General features: G+C 42.3%; 1 protein-coding gene across 1 annotated transcript in view; it reads right to left on the bottom strand.

The window, feature by feature from the left end:
• Window positions 1-1214: 1214 nt before the first annotated feature.
• eif2ak3 (eukaryotic translation initiation factor 2-alpha kinase 3) overlaps window positions 1215-19339 on the bottom strand; it is a 32327-nt gene continuing 14202 nt past the window's right edge. Inside the window, exons 3-18 of the mRNA XM_023396359.2 lie at window positions 14437-14631; window positions 14092-14228; window positions 13365-13632; window positions 13086-13251; window positions 12800-12925; window positions 12380-12502; window positions 11999-12228; window positions 11412-11524; window positions 9339-9461; window positions 8589-8738; window positions 7544-8102; window positions 7072-7245; window positions 6262-6435; window positions 5964-6065; window positions 5149-5211; window positions 1215-4285 (exon numbers count right to left, since the gene is read on the bottom strand). Coding sequence (XP_023252127.1) covers window positions 4103-4285; window positions 5149-5211; window positions 5964-6065; window positions 6262-6435; window positions 7072-7245; window positions 7544-8102; window positions 8589-8738; window positions 9339-9461; window positions 11412-11524; window positions 11999-12228; window positions 12380-12502; window positions 12800-12925; window positions 13086-13251; window positions 13365-13632; window positions 14092-14228; window positions 14437-14631 — 2886 coding nt within the window. The 3' untranslated portion in view covers window positions 1215-4102. The remainder of the gene's footprint in view (window positions 4286-5148; window positions 5212-5963; window positions 6066-6261; window positions 6436-7071; window positions 7246-7543; window positions 8103-8588; window positions 8739-9338; window positions 9462-11411; window positions 11525-11998; window positions 12229-12379; window positions 12503-12799; window positions 12926-13085; window positions 13252-13364; window positions 13633-14091; window positions 14229-14436; window positions 14632-19339) is intronic.

Below are 19339 nucleotides of genomic sequence, written 5' to 3'. Positions count from 1 at the left end.
GGGGGGGGTGAAGCGCTCAGGGTTTTAAACTTTTATTTTGAAAACAGAGGGCAGAAACCCCGCCCCTTTATTTAAGGTAACATGTCAGCCTCTTCTACATGATATTTTCCCCATACATTGGTTTCTTTCCATTGGGCTATTTTGTTATTCTGAAAACCCATTTTTATATCAAGAAAGTTTAAATTATTATTTCATTAAGCATTAAAACTACATATCCCATGCTCCTATTTATGTAAAACTCGGGAGCAGTTGTTTTTGAATTCTAACAAAAATAATAACTGTGAAATTGTTGACCTTAAACAAAGTAGCTGCAGAAATAATAGTAATTTAAGGTTCACTTAACAGCTTTTTCTGGAGCTTAAAATGAATAAAGTATAAAGTAAAATAAATAAATACATAAAGCTTCTGTTTTGCTTTCTCTAAAAATATATAAAGCAAATAGTAAATAGTGACCTTTCTTTACATTATACACATTTCTTTACATATATACACAATTAATTAATTAGTCCTCTGCTCAGGTGTGTACAGACTATGTTTGATTGACATGTACTGAGGCGACTTCAATCCGAGCAGAGATCAAATCATCCAGAGAAACTGAAAACACCTGTGTGTGTTTGTGTGTGTGCAGTGCCTTTAATAAATGTACTGTACTTCCACTGAATGTCACATAAAAAAAAAATACTATATTTCCACATTATAGTGACATAACATGTGCATGTGTCAAAATGCAATATGGGAATTTTTGCAATAGTTCATGGTATTATGAAATAATACTGTACTGTTCCTTTAAGGTCTATTGATGCATCTACTACCACTGCGACTTTCTAGTGGGCTGTGATATAAATGTAATTCTTCTACGTTATTGCTGTTTATCATTTTGATTATTCCATCATTGATTACGTATTATTTTGTTTCTTTCCTGATTCAATATCAGTGTCAGATATTTACAAAAATCAAACAAACACATGATTCAGTGTGTTCTGTGTATGTGTATTAATTATTATACGTGTGTTGTGTGCAAAGTAATGCAGCTATCTCATACACCAAACCAATGATGATTACTCACAGTAACGTTGTTTAATTGGAGAAACACTCCTGTGTTTCTGAATGTCTTTGGTGGTTGGCCTAATGATGATCAAGTGATGAAATATCAGTGACTGAACCGCCCAACACTCACTCCCACAGACTGCACACCAAGGACACAAAACTGTACAAACGGTATAGAACAGTTTATTAAATTTAGACTTGTAAGAAGTCATCATATTCCAATGCGCTCCATCGCATGAAGCGCATTCATAATAACACCAACCCAAAAAAGGATTGATCACGGCATTAAAACATAAATAAAGCAAATAAACATATTTACAATTCACCATGGACGGAGAATGGGTTTGTGCACGAGAACACAGAACTACATGTCCAGACAGAGGCATCAGAGATTGAGAAGAGGGAATCTGATTTTTCACTTGAACCTCAGGAAGAAAAAGTACCCAGACTGCAGGAGTGGAAGGAGGATGAGCACAATTTAAACAAAAGCAACAAAAACCTACTGTTATAACGACATTTTCTTGGTTTGAGTGAAAAGAACAAAATCTCTAGAACCCCCCGATAATACACTATTGTCAGTAATGCTGCTTTTAGTTTAACGGTATATGATTACAAGATATTTACTACAGTAGGTGATTTAAGTTTCCTGCTGTACAAAGTCTTCATATCACAACTGACTCAGGATTTGATTTCTAGAAGACAAAAGGACAAAAAAAGGAAGTTTTCTAAATCCTTTTAGCTTATTTCACAGGAGAGAAGAATTTACCCTGAATCCATTATTGAATTCATTTGAAATATCAAACATTAATTTTACAAAAAGGTGTCACATTGTCAAGAAAGGACTTATCAGAACATACTGTCCTTCATATAAAGCTGTTGAATTTGCAGCATGAGTTTTCACCCCCCCCCCTTTAATCTCTCCTGTTCCCTCCTTTTTCATAGTGGGAGTACAGTCCCGTTTTAAACACAGAAGAGAGAATTGATAAAATTACAACAAGAATGAGTCATTTTCAGTGGGCTGAGTGGATGGATGAAACGAACATCAGTTTGACTTCCTGTATCAGACACAGTCAAAGACTTTACAGTAATCAAAAAACCCTGCAGAATAATCAAAAACTTTGCTTATTTAAAATTAAAAAAAAAAAGAAAAAAGAAAAAGAGAGAAGATCCTTAGAAAAGTACAATCATTGAAAGCACATTACAATTAGCAGTTTGAGTGTGTGTAGTTACAAACAGGTCATGTACTCTCCCAGCACTTCTTATGTACATAAAACAATGCTTATGAGGATCATATGACCAACATCAGGTCCGGGTCCCCCACTAGTCAGTCTAGACTAGACGGGGGTAAAACAGTATCACCTTCTTCACTAAATGCTATTTCTCCTGCATCACGGGGAGAGCTGCAGACCTCAGTACTGAGTGCTTCACCAGGAACACCAGCTGGATGGGGCTGGAGCACAGTAGCACAATTGCAAAAAGAAAAAGAAAATGTGAGGTGAGGTGAGTTATCAATTACAGAAAAGTACACTTAACTGACTTTCAAATGGCACTCTGGTCCTGCGGGTTCTCCTCTGGTGCTCAAAGCAGGGCAACCCCCACCCCCCCCCTCCACTTGGTACCCCAGATATGTGAAAACACTGAGAATAATTTCAAACAGCTATTAGAAGTGACCAACATCATCTGTCTCTGGAGGTCACACTGTAACATTCAGCTATCCGTTAATGGCAGGGATCGTCTCCTCTCTTCCCCCTCCAACAGTATATCACACTATCTTACAGGTGTCTCATGAAAAAGCCATTTACAAGCAATGGCGCCTTACAATATGTACAGGATTGATCAAATGTATCTTCTGAATTAACAAAGAAAAAGGGTATAAACAGGTTTTTCCCTTCAATTATGTACAGAGAGCAAAGAGGAGGTGCTGGAAAAATGATTGAGCACCTCCGAATCGTTGTGTAAATTTACACACAGAAAAACTGTGTCCAAGTACTGGCTTTAAGATAACAAACTCACACTCAACCCTTCACTTTCCTATCAGATACATGCAAAAAAGACATGAGCCCGAGGCTCAGCATTCATCCAGAGGGGGCCGCTGGCCCCTTTCTAAAGGCAAATCATATCTGGATTCATAAACTCTTCTCTACGCAATACATCACCTTCTCTCATAAAAAAAACACATAGGAAAAAAGATGGTCTTTTTTGGTCTCCCAAATCAGGCATATTGGGTGTCAGAACACCAGTTAGTGCTCATACCAGTGATCAGTATTAGTCACTAGTAGATAGGATGATCAAGCATCAAAGGCCCCTTTGGAGTGTCCTCTTGGTTTTCATACCTGAGGTGTAGCGTGAGTGAGTGAACACTGGCTGAATGTTGAGAGCAAGCAGCGTGTTGTGACCAGACCAGAATCAAATCATATCTACAACAGCTCTTAGCACGTCTGTCAATTATCTCCGAGTACCAGATGATGTTTGCCATGACAAGAGTGGAGAGAGGAGACTGCCAGTTGTTTCAGACGATCACAAGTACCGTAAATATTTCAAATTCAATTAGGTATAATATTTAGTGATAACAGCTTAGTCTCCGCTGAGCTGACTGACGGCAGTAAACACCGCCCATCTGGTACTCCGAGACACTCAAAAAATAAAAAAACACTAAGAATTATTTGTAAGTACCACTTGAGCCAAGTCTGGTCGTGAACATTACAGAACAGCTGTCGCTTTTAAAATATTCTTTATTCTTTACTTTAAATATTCACACTTGTAAGTGTGATTAAAATTGATTGGGAATTTTGGGCAGCATAATGTGTGCGAATATGTAACGGCATGTGTATTCTCCAAGATCGGTCACTGTGCAGGACTTTGTCTTGCTGCTCTAAAGCCACTGAGATAACTTCCCACACATTCGTTGTACTTGGCTTCTAAAGTGATTCTGTCTGAGGCAGTGTGTGACGGGGGCTGAGGTGTTTCTCTTGGGCAGCAGACCAGCAGGGGAATGACAGGGAAATGGGGGGGGAGGGGGTTTGGGACAGGGGTTATATATTGCGTCACGGGATCTTCAGTTAGTCGATGTCTGGCGCGAGGGGCGGCCCATGGACGAGGCGCTGTAGGTGCGGGAGCGCTGCCTCACGGCCAGTCGGCAGGGCAGCTCCAGCTCCTGGAAGAGGGGAGTCCCTGTGATCTCAGCTGCCTCAGGACGCTCGCCGGGGCTCGGCGACAGCATGCTGCGCACCATGCTCAGCTACACGCAGAGAGAAAACATACAGCACAATGAGCTCTTTGTCAGCAGTCATGCCATAGCTGAAATTTACATCCATTAGTTTAACTTATTTGCCCTCCTTAAGGTTCATGTAACACAACAGCACCAGTGATAAGTGTAAACATAAAAACTAAACTAATTTGCACCCTCAACTCATAAAACACCAAGCAACAGACGCACGCATGCACACACAGATGGTTTACATAAACACACAGAGGCACGTCATCCCCTGCACACCCACACAACATACAGGACATCCCAAAATACAACAGCATACAGCTAGTGAAGTGGGATACAGGGATAGCAGGGAGAGGGTATTTTCCAGTGTTGGAGAATCACAGATTACGTGATGGGATTATGTTAATCTCATTACAAAGTAAACAGGTAAACAAGGTAATGTAACCAACCCAACACCGGCGGCGACTTTTTAAAACGTGATAATAATTTAATTCTAACAGGATAATGGAGGCAAATTATACCAACAAATCATGTTGATAAAACTGTCTGAGGTAAGAATGAAGCTGTTTACAATTCTACGTGTTAAAATTGTGATATTTGCATACTTTACTTTATATTGCGTTGATTCAGGAGCAAAATAATCCGAATACACCTCCTAATTGGATTAATTCAGCAGGTTTAACTCACCAAGGGGATTATGTTGGTGACTGGACATTTAAATCTGTGACACACTACAATATGAGAGTGAACTCTCCCAGCTCTGCATGTGTCCCACTTTGTTCATTTCCTACAGCTTGTTCTCAGCCACTAACAAAAACAGTTTTCTTGTCTCGGTCCAGAAGTAGTTTGTGTTTGTGACCACTAGGTGGCAGCAGCGGGCCACTCACCTCCTGAACATTGTTTTTGGAGAAAACCTCTGGGAAGCGCAGCGCCCTCACCTCTGTCAGCGTCTGGGAAAAAAAAAGAAGAAGATGTAAACACCTGTGAGCTGTGCTAACGGCTAATCAGGCCCTTTGTTGCCGAGACAAAGACTTCCTGTTCGATCCGATCACACAAGGGTGAAGAAAATGTGTTAAAACTGACAATAATGATCATTCGAATGGCAATAACGATGATGTGTTACTGTTTATCCAACAGAGTTTTCTGACACAACAAAAAACAATTTAGTAAATAAAAGAAAGAGACAGAAAGAAACTGGCTCATTAGAAATTCTCTCTCTGTCTTACACAAATAACAGCACTGGTGATTCAAACTGAAGCCAAAAATTAGAGCAGATCAAACAACTAACTTTACATTGGAAATTATCTGCCAATTTTAATACCCTTTGATTTTTTTAACAGTTCAGGTTGGGTAAATATTACTTACAACACATATAAGCTTGTTTTTGTTTAATTGATCTTTATTCGCTCCTGTCCTCCCTTATACGTTTTTTTCCGTTGCTCACACTTCCTTTTATCTTTACTGATGCTTTGATTTTTAATTCAACGCTTCACACACCAATTTGTATCTTACACAGAAAACTGTGTATATTGTAAAGAGGAAAATACTGACAAATCCAGTCTAAACTGACGATAATAACCACGTGCTTGACATTTCAAAAGCCGAGTTACTGGGTGAAACAACCCTTTTGGGAATTAAATGAAAGAGAGAAAATGAAGTAAAATCAAGACGTGATTATGTGCCCATGTGTTTGCTGACTCACCCTCACTCTCTCCATCTGGGTCCTGAAGGGATACAGCAGCTCAAACAGGATCAGACCCAGAGAGTAAATGTCCACTTTATGCGAGTACGAGTTTCCAGAAAGCTGCCGGGACAGAAAGGAAAGGATGGAGTTAAGACACATAAAGTCTCTTTTAGAGGGATCAGATCAACTTATCTTACTTACCCATAAGGAATTATTATCATAGCCTCTTTATAACCAAAAGCTTCTGTTTATGTTTATATGAAAACATGAACACTTCCCACAAATAAATGAATTATTTTAAGTTCCATTCCCTCACCTGCTCTGGGCTCATGTAGAGCTTAGTGCCGACCTGTCCCGTGTGTCTGGTGAGGAGCGGCGCGGGCGTCAGGGCGCTCGGCTCGTCATCGTCCTCCTCCTGGTCCATGGCCGTGACGAGTCCGAAGTCTCCCACCTTCACCACGTCGTCCATAGTGAAGAAGATGTTGGAGGGCTGCAGGACGGATGATGACAGGTTACGTAAGATGTGTCAAACATCAAATATGTGAAGGCAGTGAGCATTACTAATGCATGCACCTGTTGACACCACCTGCAAGTGTTCCACTCCACATACACAAGCAGAGGAAATCACTTACATAGTGATCAAACCCAAACCAGCCAGATTTGCACTTTGGAAGCAAGAAGTGCATTTTCAACAGTGTTTAACAAGTGTTTTTAAAGCAGATTTAGCTAAATGTTAGTGGCTACATCTGCATTAGACCAGCCACTTGTTTGAAGGGTTTTTTTGTTTTTCATATTCAGGTTTTAACTTCTCAGTTAAATTTAAAAAATGATTTTGGGGCAAAAATCAAGAACCTATAGAAATTCAAGTAGTGTAGAACGGTCAGTTGTGTCTACCGCAGCTGCAATATGAGGTTTAAGATGAAATGGTGGGTTTATTTTTCTTTTCATAAAGCACTTGCAGCTTTAAAGTGCAGCTATGAAGTTATGAGCTTTAAAACCTACAGTGTTAAAGTTCATTTTCCTTCCAGAAGCTGCAGCATCAGGACCGTTCTGCTCTTGCTTTACATTCACCCTTTCAGTGTAAGATACATTACGGTGGACAGTGTGTGCATGTGTGTATGTTCACCTTGAGGTCCCTGTGCATGAGCCCCTTGCTGTGCAGGAAGTCGACAGCCTCTGCGATCTGGAGGAAGATATCCAGACACTGGTTGTGCTCCCTCTGCTCCGGGAGGCAGCGCTGTGCCATCCAGTCCTTCAGGTTCTCCTTCCGACACAGCTGCATCTGGATGTACAGGTACACCTGGAGATGGGAATAGACAGGTTTGACTTCATGATTTATATAAATATTTCAGTTTAGTTGCTACTAGAAAAAAGAGGAAAAGAAAATATATTATAATATATATTGGTATTTAGGTATTGCACATGCACAAAAAAACCTCCACACCTGCAGATGTTACAATCATTCTTGGGAAAACTTTTCCTTGTACAACTACAACTGAAAGAGCTAATATTAGTGGTAAAGAGCCAAAAATTACCCCAAAGTATTCCCTAACACTGATGCCTATAATAACAACTGTGTGAGTGAATGACTGACTGACCTTGGGAGAAGGCTGGACTCGCTGGGTTGGAGGAGTTGTGGGGAGAGCCAAGGTAAGTGACGTTGGCCGTGGGGGAGAGGAAGAAGAGGGCGGGGCGGATTCCTGTTGCCTGGTGTGCGAGGAAGACGAGCTGTTCTTCTCCGTCAGCGTGCTGGGACTGGCTGCACTAGAGGCCGAGTCCGTGTCTGCCTCCGCATCTCGGTCGCAGCCCGAGTCCTCGAACACTATGTCGAAGGAAGAGGAGGTGCAGTCACTGGGGCCGCGCGGGGGGCACAGCTCAAAGGAGTGGGGGGTGTCCGAGGCGTCGGGGTCAGCCTGGCTGTCCCTCTCGGACATCACGCTGTCATGGCCCAGGAGCGGGAGGAAGGAGAGGTCTCCGTCGTCAACGCTGAAACTGACGGATCCACCGGCACTGCTGGAGAGCAAGGCTCGGGGATCGGTGGAGGCCTCCAGAACGTCTCCCTCGGGCCCACAGACAGGAGAGACAGAGCTGGACACTGGCACTTTGACTGACAGCGCCTCCATGTGGTCGAGGAAGCTCATTGGCCAGTCGGTGGTACTGTCAGAGAAGAAGAAGAAGTCTTGTTGCTGCCAGGCTTACAGGTTCAGTTAAATTACATTCAACTACTACATAATATTACAAATAATGAATTCCAGACAAACTTGCAAGTGTGTAATGAATATGAAAAAAAGGAAATCACAAAATATACTGCAGCAATATTTAATGTGCATCAAGCAAAGGACTAAACACACCAGACTTTGAATACACTGCTGCAAATTTGCTTAATGCCAATATGCATTTCTCATTACATGACATTTTAACATCTGTCTTAATCAGTGAGTGAAGTGAGCCGAGCGATGTCGAGTCTGTGGTGTACTAAATGTCACAAATGTGATTATTTCATGTCATTATTCTTCTCAAGCAGAGGTTGAAGTTTCTTTGCATGGACGCCGCTGGGAGGAAAACAGACTCCTCGCAGACTTAAGCGCCGTGTTCGACCTGCCGAGCAACACGGGATAACAGGTTTTAAAAGCCGAGGCTCACCTGGCGTCTTTCAGCCACCTCTTGTCCATCTCCTCCTGCCAGCCCTCGGGGGGGCTCTCCTGCCAGGCATTGAAGTAGCGGATAATCCCAGGGTGCTCCAGTTTGGCCAGGGCCTTCACCTCTCGCATCACCTTCTCACGAGCCAGCTCCCTGAATGATGGGAGAAAAAAAAACTTAGTTTGACAGTTGGTTGTCTGATTTTTGATGAATTAAAGGTATGAACACACAACTCCAAAGAATTCCTAATAAGACTTTGCTCTTTTTAGATTTGTTATGTTTTTTTTTTTTATTCCCAGTCACTTAACTCATTGTTGAACGAATGCATGAACAAATGTTCTAAGACAAAAATATTGGGATTTTTTCCATTACACCAACAGACCGTAATGACACAAAATGAAGCTGGCTTTGATGCACCAAGGGCTTAACAAGCGCTTCAACAAAAACACTGGGCATGAAAATAATTAACAGACTAGTTGTTTATGCATTACGGGATGCTCCAGTCAACAACAGGGCTAATGTGAAAGTAAATGCAGAGCCGCTGCAGCTCAACACTAAATTTCCATGCTTGTCAGTACAAATATAAATTTGCATGGCTACTATTTGTTCCAAAGCGTCAGATGTTGCTGCACGGTTTTTCTGTGTTTAGACTAGTAAGTTGCTGCTTACATAACCAGTTTAACAGCTTTCAAGAAAACAGAGGCAATAGCCCCCAGCTACAAAGCCTGTGGTGCGGCCAGTGAGAGGCACTACCTGTTGGGCAGGCGGATTCTTTTGATGGCATAGTTGCAGTCGTCCACTTTGTTGCGTGCTTCAAACACAACACCGAACCCCCCGCGGCCGAGGCACTGCACTGGCTCAAAGTCGGTTAAGTACCTGGGGAGAGACACTTTGGTTGTCATTATGCAAAGAAGAATCACACTGTGCTCAGTGGCAGAAAGGAGCTGTGTGTGACACGTGTGTTATTACCTACGGCCCTGACAATTTCAAAGACCAGGGAATCACATAATCCTCTATAGTCAAGGAGGTGTATTAAGTGGTAAAAGGTGATTAGCAGAGAAGAAATTACCACCAGCCAAATCCCTGTCATGGCTGACTGTGGGTGCTGAGTTGGCAGGAAACCAAGTTAAAGCTGAACATGAATCATTAATTTCACATTAACATTGTGCTGTCAAAAAATTCTCAGCTGTCACTAATGCAAACTCTACTTCAAAGTCACATGCTGAGTAACAGCAAAAACACGTGGTTAGACTAAAAGAAAAAGATGGCGCAACCGAAGAGAGAAGGAAATATTAATACCGTATGACAAAGATTTCTCATGCTGGGTATTTTTTTCTGAGAGACACCTGAACAAGGTCTCTCACACACAGAAACACATACAGAGGGCAGAACACGTATTCAACTTTCCTCTCAGGTGAAACATCCATCACCTATTTTGTATCTCGCTTTTTACAGATCCTATCCTTAGTTTGAAATTAAGTTTTTATCATATAACAAAGACACTGAAATCCCTGTCAAGGCTGTGAGTGCTGAGTTGGCAGGAAACCAAGTTAAAGCTGAACATGAATCATTAATTCACATTAATATTGTGCTGTCAAAAAAGCTCTTAGCTGTCACTAAGGCAAACTGTACCTCAAAGTCACAGGCTCAGTAACAGCAACGACAAATTATTAGAATAAAAAAATAAACTGAACAGAGAATTTTTATTTTCATGATGTTAGGACCAACATGGTCTATTTTAAAGTTAAATAACGTAATATTCATTTGTTGTATACAGGCGTATGTCTGTATAGACACAGCTCTTCTGCTATTTGTATCTCAATCACACACCGCCTGTCAGGAGTATCACAGTTTTTCCATTTGGTCTGACTCCATAAACCATCATTAGGGAGTACTCCGTTATTCTAAGTAGACGTAAAGAAATTAAATCATTGAGTTTGCTGCCTCCATTCACTCTCTTCTACACCCTGTCAAAGCATCCCTGCTCAGGCCCCTCAGGGGATTGAGGGCTGTCTTATTAGGAAATGTGTGGGCACATGCGATTCAGGCCTCTTCTGGTTTCCTGATCTCTATCTCCCTCGTAATGATCCTGACTCATGTCTGCAGCAGCTGCTGCAACAGCCACCGGTTTTATTTAAAGAAAGTTCTTCAGCAAAAGCAATCTGCATGGATTGCAGCAGCTTTAAAGGAAAGGGATGGGTGGGGTGTTTGTCATTTTAGGGTGGATCAAAGAAGAGACTGTGTAAGTGATGACACCAGGAGAGAAAAAAAAAAACACACTGCAGTTTGGTCGGATTCCTGCTTGTGTTTGGGAGGGAAAAGCCACATTATTTAGCTCACGAATATAAACACGTAAAGTCCATCAATCAGACTACAGGATGTCAGTGGCAGCCCATAAATTATGGCCACTGATCATATTCCGGATGTCCAAAATAACAGAAAAACTTCAGACAATGTGCTGACAGTGATGTAAAGTGACACCTCGACCCTGTGGCAGATGCTGCTGGGTGGGGTGGGGTCTGCGGGTGACAAGGTCATTTTCATTTGATGGAACAGCTGAGTTATCCAATCATGCACTACTACGGCTCGTATCTCCAATCTCTGCCTTGTCCTATGAAGGCAGGCTGGAAGACCAGTGGTCACCATGGTAACAGTGCTGAATCTGTAGCTACACCTTGAAAGAGTGAGACTCGCGTTCGACTTTCAAGTGTGAGGATAACAATTCCCGGCACAGTGGTGTTGTTATGTGAACTTCCCCTGAGTCATGACAAAAGCATTTACATGAAGCGTGTTCCGCCTCAGCTTCACAGTGTGTTAATGACGTACCTGGACACATATTCGCTGGAACGGGTCTCCATGGCAACCGGCTCTTTGGATTCGACAACCTCAAGGTCAAACTTGCTGTCTGTCTGGCACTGTGTCTCCGACTCTTTCCGTTGCTGGGGGGGGGGGGACGGGACATATTGAGGACATCATACATGTTGCTTTTTTTCTATTAGAAAAAACAAGCTTAACTTTTGTGGCATGTTGGGTATTTTTTTTCTGAGAAACACCTGAACAAGGTCCCTCACAGGAAGCAGATACAGAGGGCAGAACACGTATTCAGCTTCTTCTCAGACAAGACATTCCTTTAAGATTCAATGTGCTTATGTTAAAGGAACTAGTTCAAAGAAAAATTGTATCTTACTTTAAAAATATATCATTTAAAATGTCTGATTGAAATGAACTTTGTCAACTTTATCATCTGACAAAGACACTCAAATTAAAAACCTCAAGGATGTCACAGAAAGTTTGTTTGTGTTTGTTTTGTTTGTTACTGAAGCAAATTCTTTACACAGAATAAAAGTTGCATTTGCACCGTGAGGAATTATCGCACTATGCTCATCTGTCTGTCTGTCTGTCTGTGGCCTTACCCTCACGTAGGCTACAGGGGCGGGAGGGTGGAAGAACTTGCGGACGATGTAGGTGGTGGCGGCGATGCAGAAGACGATGGTGCCGAGGATCTCCTTCCACCAAGGCAGCAGCAGCACGGGGTCCTTCCTCCTGCGACTGTCACCCCCCGCCACGTTTCCCTTTATCAGGCTTACAGCACTGTCGCGCTTCTCTCTGTAACGCTTGCTGTAGGGGAAGTAGTAGCCATTGTCTACAAGGAGGAAACAAAGAAATCAGTCAGTGGAGATTTTTGTTGCCTGTGTCCCTCTCAGCTAGTTCACTTCTCTCTGCTGTACATCCTGGGTGCCCTTCATGTATATAAGACTTTAATGTGGGCTTTTAGTCCAGTACGAGGTTCTTACCGTATGGATACTGAAGGATGGACAAGGCTCCGTTACTGTATTCGTCATGGGAGAACTTGTCGTTATTCAGACACTTGTCGAATTCATCAGAGCCGACCAGGGCTGGTGTCCGAGACGGGGAATCTGTGTCACGAACAAGATGAATAAGTTCTTTGATTTCAGTGGTAAGACGGATCAATATGGAATAACAATCTCAGAGTGGCTGTATATCAAGGGGAATAAATAGGGAACACAGGGAGACACAGTGTCCAGATGACTTCAAATAATTCTTGGGAACAAAGTTTCACTTAGTGGCTAAAACTACAGTGATGAGGTCGGTGTTTGGTCACTGCACCTCAGGTGTTCATGCCCTCACTACCTCAGTGACTTTGGTAATTAGACACAGCACCTAATGATTTGACTGAGGAGCTGTGGACTTACGGATTAGAGGCTTCCATCTGACAGTAGGCAGTGGAATTATACTCTTCTCTGATCCGATAGCTTTGGAGGGGAACTTTTCAGTGATCCTCACTGAGGACTGGAGGTAGAGCTGTCCCTGGAACATCCCTGGTAAAATAAGAGCAAAGGGGTTTGTTTGTGCACTACAATACAAGTGTCAAAACGCACAGCTTATCAATCATCATCCTCCTGCCTCCGTTTTTTAAACACCAAATCTTCTAACACCGACACACTTCAGGTGTTTATTTATGCTCGTGTATAAAATTACCTAAGTACACGCTGGACTCTGCCGTTCCCCTGGCCTTCTCCGGATCATCGTTATCCTCCTCCTCATCAGTTTCTGACTGGTTGCTGTAGGCAGTGTCGTCAAACAGGCTGATTGGTGTGACTTTACCACCGCCCACCAGCCAGGCCGAGGCGATGGGCGTGCAGAACTACAAAACACAGGTGATAGAGAGTTAGATTTTGTGCTTTGTTGATGTCTAGAAAGAGTTCAAATAAACCGCCTGACTGTAAATTTAGTTTAGTTAAGTTTATAACATCTAACCTGACGCTCCCAGACCAGCTGTCCCTCAGGCTCGGTGCTGAAGGCCATGACCTTCCAATCAGGAACTGACACTTTGATGACGAGGTCCAGATTCTGCTTCTGGTTCTGCTGGTTCTCCGCCTGCTCCCTCTCTTTCGGTTCGTCTGTGATGACCCGCTGACTCTCCCTCCAGGCATCGCCATTCGCCACTTCTCCCTCCAGGAAGTTGATTCCAGACTGAGCCTCAGGAAGAAGCTTCAGCTCAAAGTTTCCGACACTGAAGTTCCACCTTGTAACAAGAACGATAACACACAGGTGAAACACCTTCTTTAATTTGTACTTTGGTAACTGATCATCACAATTAAAAGGTTAACTTTATAAAAAAGTATACTAATGATAACTGTTGAGTGTTATTTTGTTTAATAAATGAATTAATTATTCCTCACTGCATTTTAAATCAGCTGACTCCAAATGTAAACAAAATGGATATTTATGTAACATGGCCGTGCATAATACAATTACAGATTTAATCTGTCTACTGAGGGTGAGATCAGGACACTGACAAAAAGAATGCATAGATAATGAGTATGCAAAATATGGGAAAGTAGATGACAAGCTGACTGACACGATTTAAAACCACTGACAGAAAGTCAGTCACGTGGCTCTTTCTGAAAGATACGGTAGCTGCTTCATGACTCGGGCTGACCGAGAGCGACAGGGACAGATTGAATGATTGAATGAAACTCACTTCTCCATCCCTGATCGGGGCCTGATGGCTCGCACGGTCTTCTGAGTCCTCTGCAGCAGGAGCACGTCTTCAGACTCCATCTCATTATTAGTATCCCCCCAGTGGCTGCAGCCCACCGCAGAGCAGATGTACCGAAGCTGAGGAAAACAACGGGGGAAATTACGACGAGGGTTATTCTACTGTGTTAGTGGAATTAGGTTTGGTTGCTGTTTTGCTGACTTCTTTCAAAACTAATTGGTATGATTAATTTGATTCAGTCTCTTGGTGGAACAAAGGAAAAATATAAGTCCATTCATTCCATTTGTTTCCATGCTGTCATATTTGAATTGAAATGATTTCACTGACCTTGCCGCTGTAAGCCCCCAGACCATAGGTAGTTAGGGATTTGCCCCCAACCAGGACGGTGTCCTCTCCGATACGGTAGGACGACTCCAGCAAGGACTCCACGCTGAAAGGCACTGCCTCCATACTCTCTCTGTCCCGGTTCCACTGGAACAAGGCACCGTCCAGTGAGGGGATGACCATCTTATTGCCAAACACCTGCAGGAATCATCAGATCGGTTTTTGTTATTGGTTCGTACTGTCAAAATATCACAATCTGATGTTAGATTAGTTGGAGAGGCACAAATCTGGAGCTGCAACAATTAGCTGAAAAAGATGATTAGAAAAATAGTCAGCTATTATTTTAATAATCAAGTAATCATTTAAGTATTGTTTTTAATTTAAAAAATGTAGCTTTCTGCCCCTGAAATATGACGATTTCCTGTTTTATATCATAATGAACTGAATCATTGGATTTTGAACTATTGGTTGGATAAATTAAGATATTTGAAGACTGAAGCAGCAAATTAATTGGTAATGAAATGAATCATTAGTCGCAGCCCTGCACATAAACACAAAAGAGCCATGAATAAGATTATTTCCCACTAAATGTGACATTAACCTTTTTGTACCTGTAGTCTGTGGTCCACTGGTGTTAGCCTAATGAACTGGAACACAGGTGACGCTGTACCACACCTGGACTCCCCCTACTAAAGTCATCTGAACAAGCCCCAGATACACTGAACACTAGGTAAGGTACTGTTGTTGCCATTGCTGCATAAACTTTGTCCAACCGTTAATATCACACACTGCACCAGTGACATCAGGACAAATCTTTGATAAAATAAGTGGTTCTGAATTTTATTCCGTCTGATGCAACAGCTTTCAACACACACCAACCCTCCTGGAATATCTTTTACATTATGAAAAGTCCTTTTCAGCTCAGACAGACAATCGTTCAAACATCCAAATACTTGCCCACACAGACAACACCGGCCGACACACTTCCGCCCACACAGCAGCAGCGTTAGCCCCCGCACACTTGGACTCAATCCACAGGCCTGGGACCATTACACAACTAAGAGCCCAAGTAATTAACCTGGATCTTTATAAAAGTGTGCAACCGTGGATAACGTGTGTGTGTGAGCTATTAGGTGCTCACTGTAGGGGAGCAGTAAGGATGACATCATTGCAAAAACATGAGCCTAATCCTGATTTAACCTCCATAGCATTAGCTCCGCGGGGGGGGGGGTCAGGACAATTGCTTTCCTCAAGCACTTCAGTCATCATTATATAAAGACTGTTATCAAGAATCTGTTTGTTTGTCCGAGTTGTGACTCACTCTTTTCAACAAACTGTTCAGTGATATGAAAACAGTTTTTCACCAGTGAGGGATTCCTCATCTTCTTGATGAACACGACCAGAAAGGGACGGACACATCAAGTGGTGTTTGGGTCGAACCCATGACCAGTCAGTCACCTTGTTTTTGGTAAAATCCTATCAGACTCTAAAAAGGTCAGTGTAGTAGCTTTGTGGTGGATTAAAAAAAAAAATGCCAAGAGGGAGCAATGCATGGTAGACTGATTTACTAGAGAGCATAGCCAGGATCAGAGGTGATGTCATCTTTTTAGAGGGAGGGAGGGAGGGGGGGGGGTGACTTGGAGACGAGACCAGGATAAATTTAGCAAGTGAAAGGAGGAGGGGTTAACAATCTGACCATCACATCACACCATGGCTGGCATGGCTGAGGAGACGCAAAGAGGTTTACAGCAGAGGGGAACTTCTCTGTGCATGAGTCATCCTGCTCCTGATGCTTTAATCCACGTCTCTGATCCGGCCCAGTGTTTTACCACCGGTTAGCCTGGATCTGCTCTCTCAGCTGCTCTTCCTGCTCATCTTCCCCACGGGCGCAGACACACATCCAGACACGGTTCTACTCCACTGCTCTCTGCACTGTCTGGTTTACAATGTTGTCCTACAAAACTCTGCATCAGCAAGAAGTGAGAAAAGGTTGTGAAAATTTACGTTGAATGAAGCATTTATGTTGAAGTTTTTCAAGACCTCCACCTTGGAAATAAATAAATAACCCGAGATGACAATACCAACGCTATCTAACTTCATCACATCAGATAATAATAGATTGGTTTGATGTTTGAGCAGGTAGAAAGTGTCAGTTTTGGTGCTTATTTAAAAAAAAAAAACATAAAACTCTCCAAGACGACAACGCTGAGGTTTCCATAGGACAAGAAGTTTAAGCTTTGCTGCAGATTTATTTGCCCTGCAGGCAAATCTATTCAAACTCCCTCTACTTATTTCTGAATCTTAGCTTCATCGTCATCACAGCTCTTTAATAATCTGGTAGAGCTGTCTAGTGAATTATTAACTCTTTTTCTGTTCTAAGTTTCAAGAGACCAGAACAATCATTACATCTCAGCACTGTGAGGGGTCAATGAGTCCGTAGAGGGTCCGGGGGAAAGTGGGGTGCTTCAAATTGACATATTTTGACAGCTATTTAAATCATAAAGCAGTCTATCTATTAAAGTGAGTGGAAGTTCTCTAATATGAGACCACTTCTTCTATTGTCTTCTGTAATATTGTTTGATGCACATATCCACACTTACATGAACAAAAAAATTAGAAAATAATCGAGGTGGGTTGATTTATATGCACCGTTTCTCCGAATGAGAATGAGGTAACCTCAGACATACATTGATCCAATCAAACATTCTGCATCAAACTCATGTTACTTCATTTAAGCCACATAAGCATAAATCTAATGCTAAAGTCTCCGTTTTAAATGTGATCTAGACGAGGGAAAATTAAATACAATCCACCTGCACGTGTCACAGTATTTATGACTTTTGGCAACGTACCAGCACGACATTATGTAAAGTACATCTCATTACGTTCACACTACGCCTGACGTGCTGTGTGGCTGGTGGGTATGTTTACCACTTTAAATCTTAAAGAGTGTCCATGCCATCAAGTTCATAGAGATTGTGTGTTAGCTTAGATATAACTAACGCATGTATTTCCTTAAAATCTGTTCTGCTAATTGGAACAAGGTTATTCATTAGCTGCAAAGCATTTGAGGAAGAAAGAGTTTGAGGAAAAGGAATCTATTTTTAAAAATATATGGCAGCACTTTCTAGATTACATGAAAAAAAAAAACCCTAATCAAAGCAAATTAAAAGGTTTTCTTTGATGAAATGTGTATGAATATATGATCAACACCCCCCCACCCCCCACTCTGTTGTTTTATGGTCTTTGTTTATCCTGGTCTTTGTGTTTCTTGAAAGGGTCTTGTGTTGAGTTCCTACATTTTTGTTAAATCTTTAAGACAAAAGAAAAAATAATTCAGAAACAAGGGTGTAGATTTTGTATCTCAAATTTTTGTGGAATAATAAAATAAATGATTCAAAAGAGCCGATCACTTAAAAAAATAGTCTAAATGATTAAAAAACACACTCCTCAGCACAAATGTTTTCTTCCCCTTATGTCTCTTCTGCTATGAATTTCTTAGACCTATTAATTTTTTAAGAGCTACAAATCGGACTCATTCAAGTCTTACCCTCGGCTCTTGTTTTGAATGTGCAGATGCCCTTTATCCAACATTACTGCTCTGCTGCACCGGATCATCAAGACCTCTGTGTGAGGTCAGATTCTAGATTATTACATTTTATTTTTCCCTTTACAAGGTGATCATTATTAGTTTAGTTCTTTAATATAATTATTATATTATATCTTTAACATTGGTGCTTTTGAAATGTTTTTTTTTTTATACACAGTTTATTATGGAGTCATTTTGTGTTTAGAATCATGTCACTGTTATTCTACCCTTGGGAAACGTAGCAGGGGTGGGGGGTGGGTTCAATGGGAGCGGGGAGGTAAGGATCGGACAGTTGCAGTGGCGTGTGCGAGTGTTTGTGTGTTGCTGCCGACGCTACAGCAATCCTGTCAAACACAGTCAGCTCTCACCCGCCGCTAATGTGCCACTGTTGGCCCACAAGGCTACTGCTCCACTTAAAGGCGACAGACAGTGAGAGAGAGAGACACACAGACAGTGGACAGAGGGAGAGAGAGAGAGAGAGAGAGAGAGAGGGAGAGAGAGAGAGAGAGAGATGGTGGTTTGACTAGAACAAAACAAAACAAAAGACAATCTAAAAGAAATTAGAGCAGCTAAGAGAAAGGTCGACTTTCTGCCAAAAAAAAAAAAACTGCCCATCTGGCCTTTTTCATTTCCTTCTCCGGGCTGGGAGAGTTATTGCCTGTCACATTAGTCGCTGTGAGGCGATCAATTGTTAGTCATTGTGCGGTGATCAATCAAATTCTCATTCATTCACGCTGCATGCCAGCAGAGGTATGCAAGTGTGTGTTCTGTGGAGTGAGAGTGTGTGTATTGTCTATTATGTGATGACATCATCTCTGGTTTGAGGCATTACCTCACCTCACTAATCACCCAACTCCCCTTCATCCCTTTAACCACCCCCCCCCCAGCATGACTCACTCCATGTTGGCACTGGCTCCCTCCATCTAACCCCCCCACTCCACACACACACACACACACACAAACACACACACACCCTTAACCCCCCATGCAAACACCCCCTAGCGACTCCTGGCTTTTTGAAGTGATGGCTTCTTTTTCTGCAGACAATGCTGTTTGTGGCTCTGCTGTCCCTCATTTCAGTAAAAAAAAAAAAAAAAAAAGAAAAGACGCATACACTCTGCAGGATGCAGCAGGTGACTGGCTGCTTCCTCCCCAGCATGTCGAGGCCAGCCAATGGCATGGCGGCAGACCCCCCTAGCCTCTAATCACTGAGCAGACTGGTGTCTCAGGGACCCGACAAGCACCAATGAAACTGTTGCTAAGCGCTCAGGAGGCGGTGTAGGGGTAGTGGTAGGAGACAGTGCCCCCCCACCCCCC

Source organism: Seriola lalandi, unplaced genomic scaffold, assembly GCF_002814215.2.
Source record: "Seriola lalandi dorsalis isolate HSWRI2012SDOR001 ecotype SW California unplaced genomic scaffold, Sedor1 jcf7180002054976, whole genome shotgun sequence".
In the NCBI taxonomy this organism is placed as follows: Eukaryota; Metazoa; Chordata; class Actinopteri; order Carangiformes; family Carangidae; genus Seriola; species Seriola lalandi.
The sequence above is the reverse complement of the archived record's forward strand: the minus strand, read 5'-3'. Positions and strand labels throughout refer to the sequence as shown.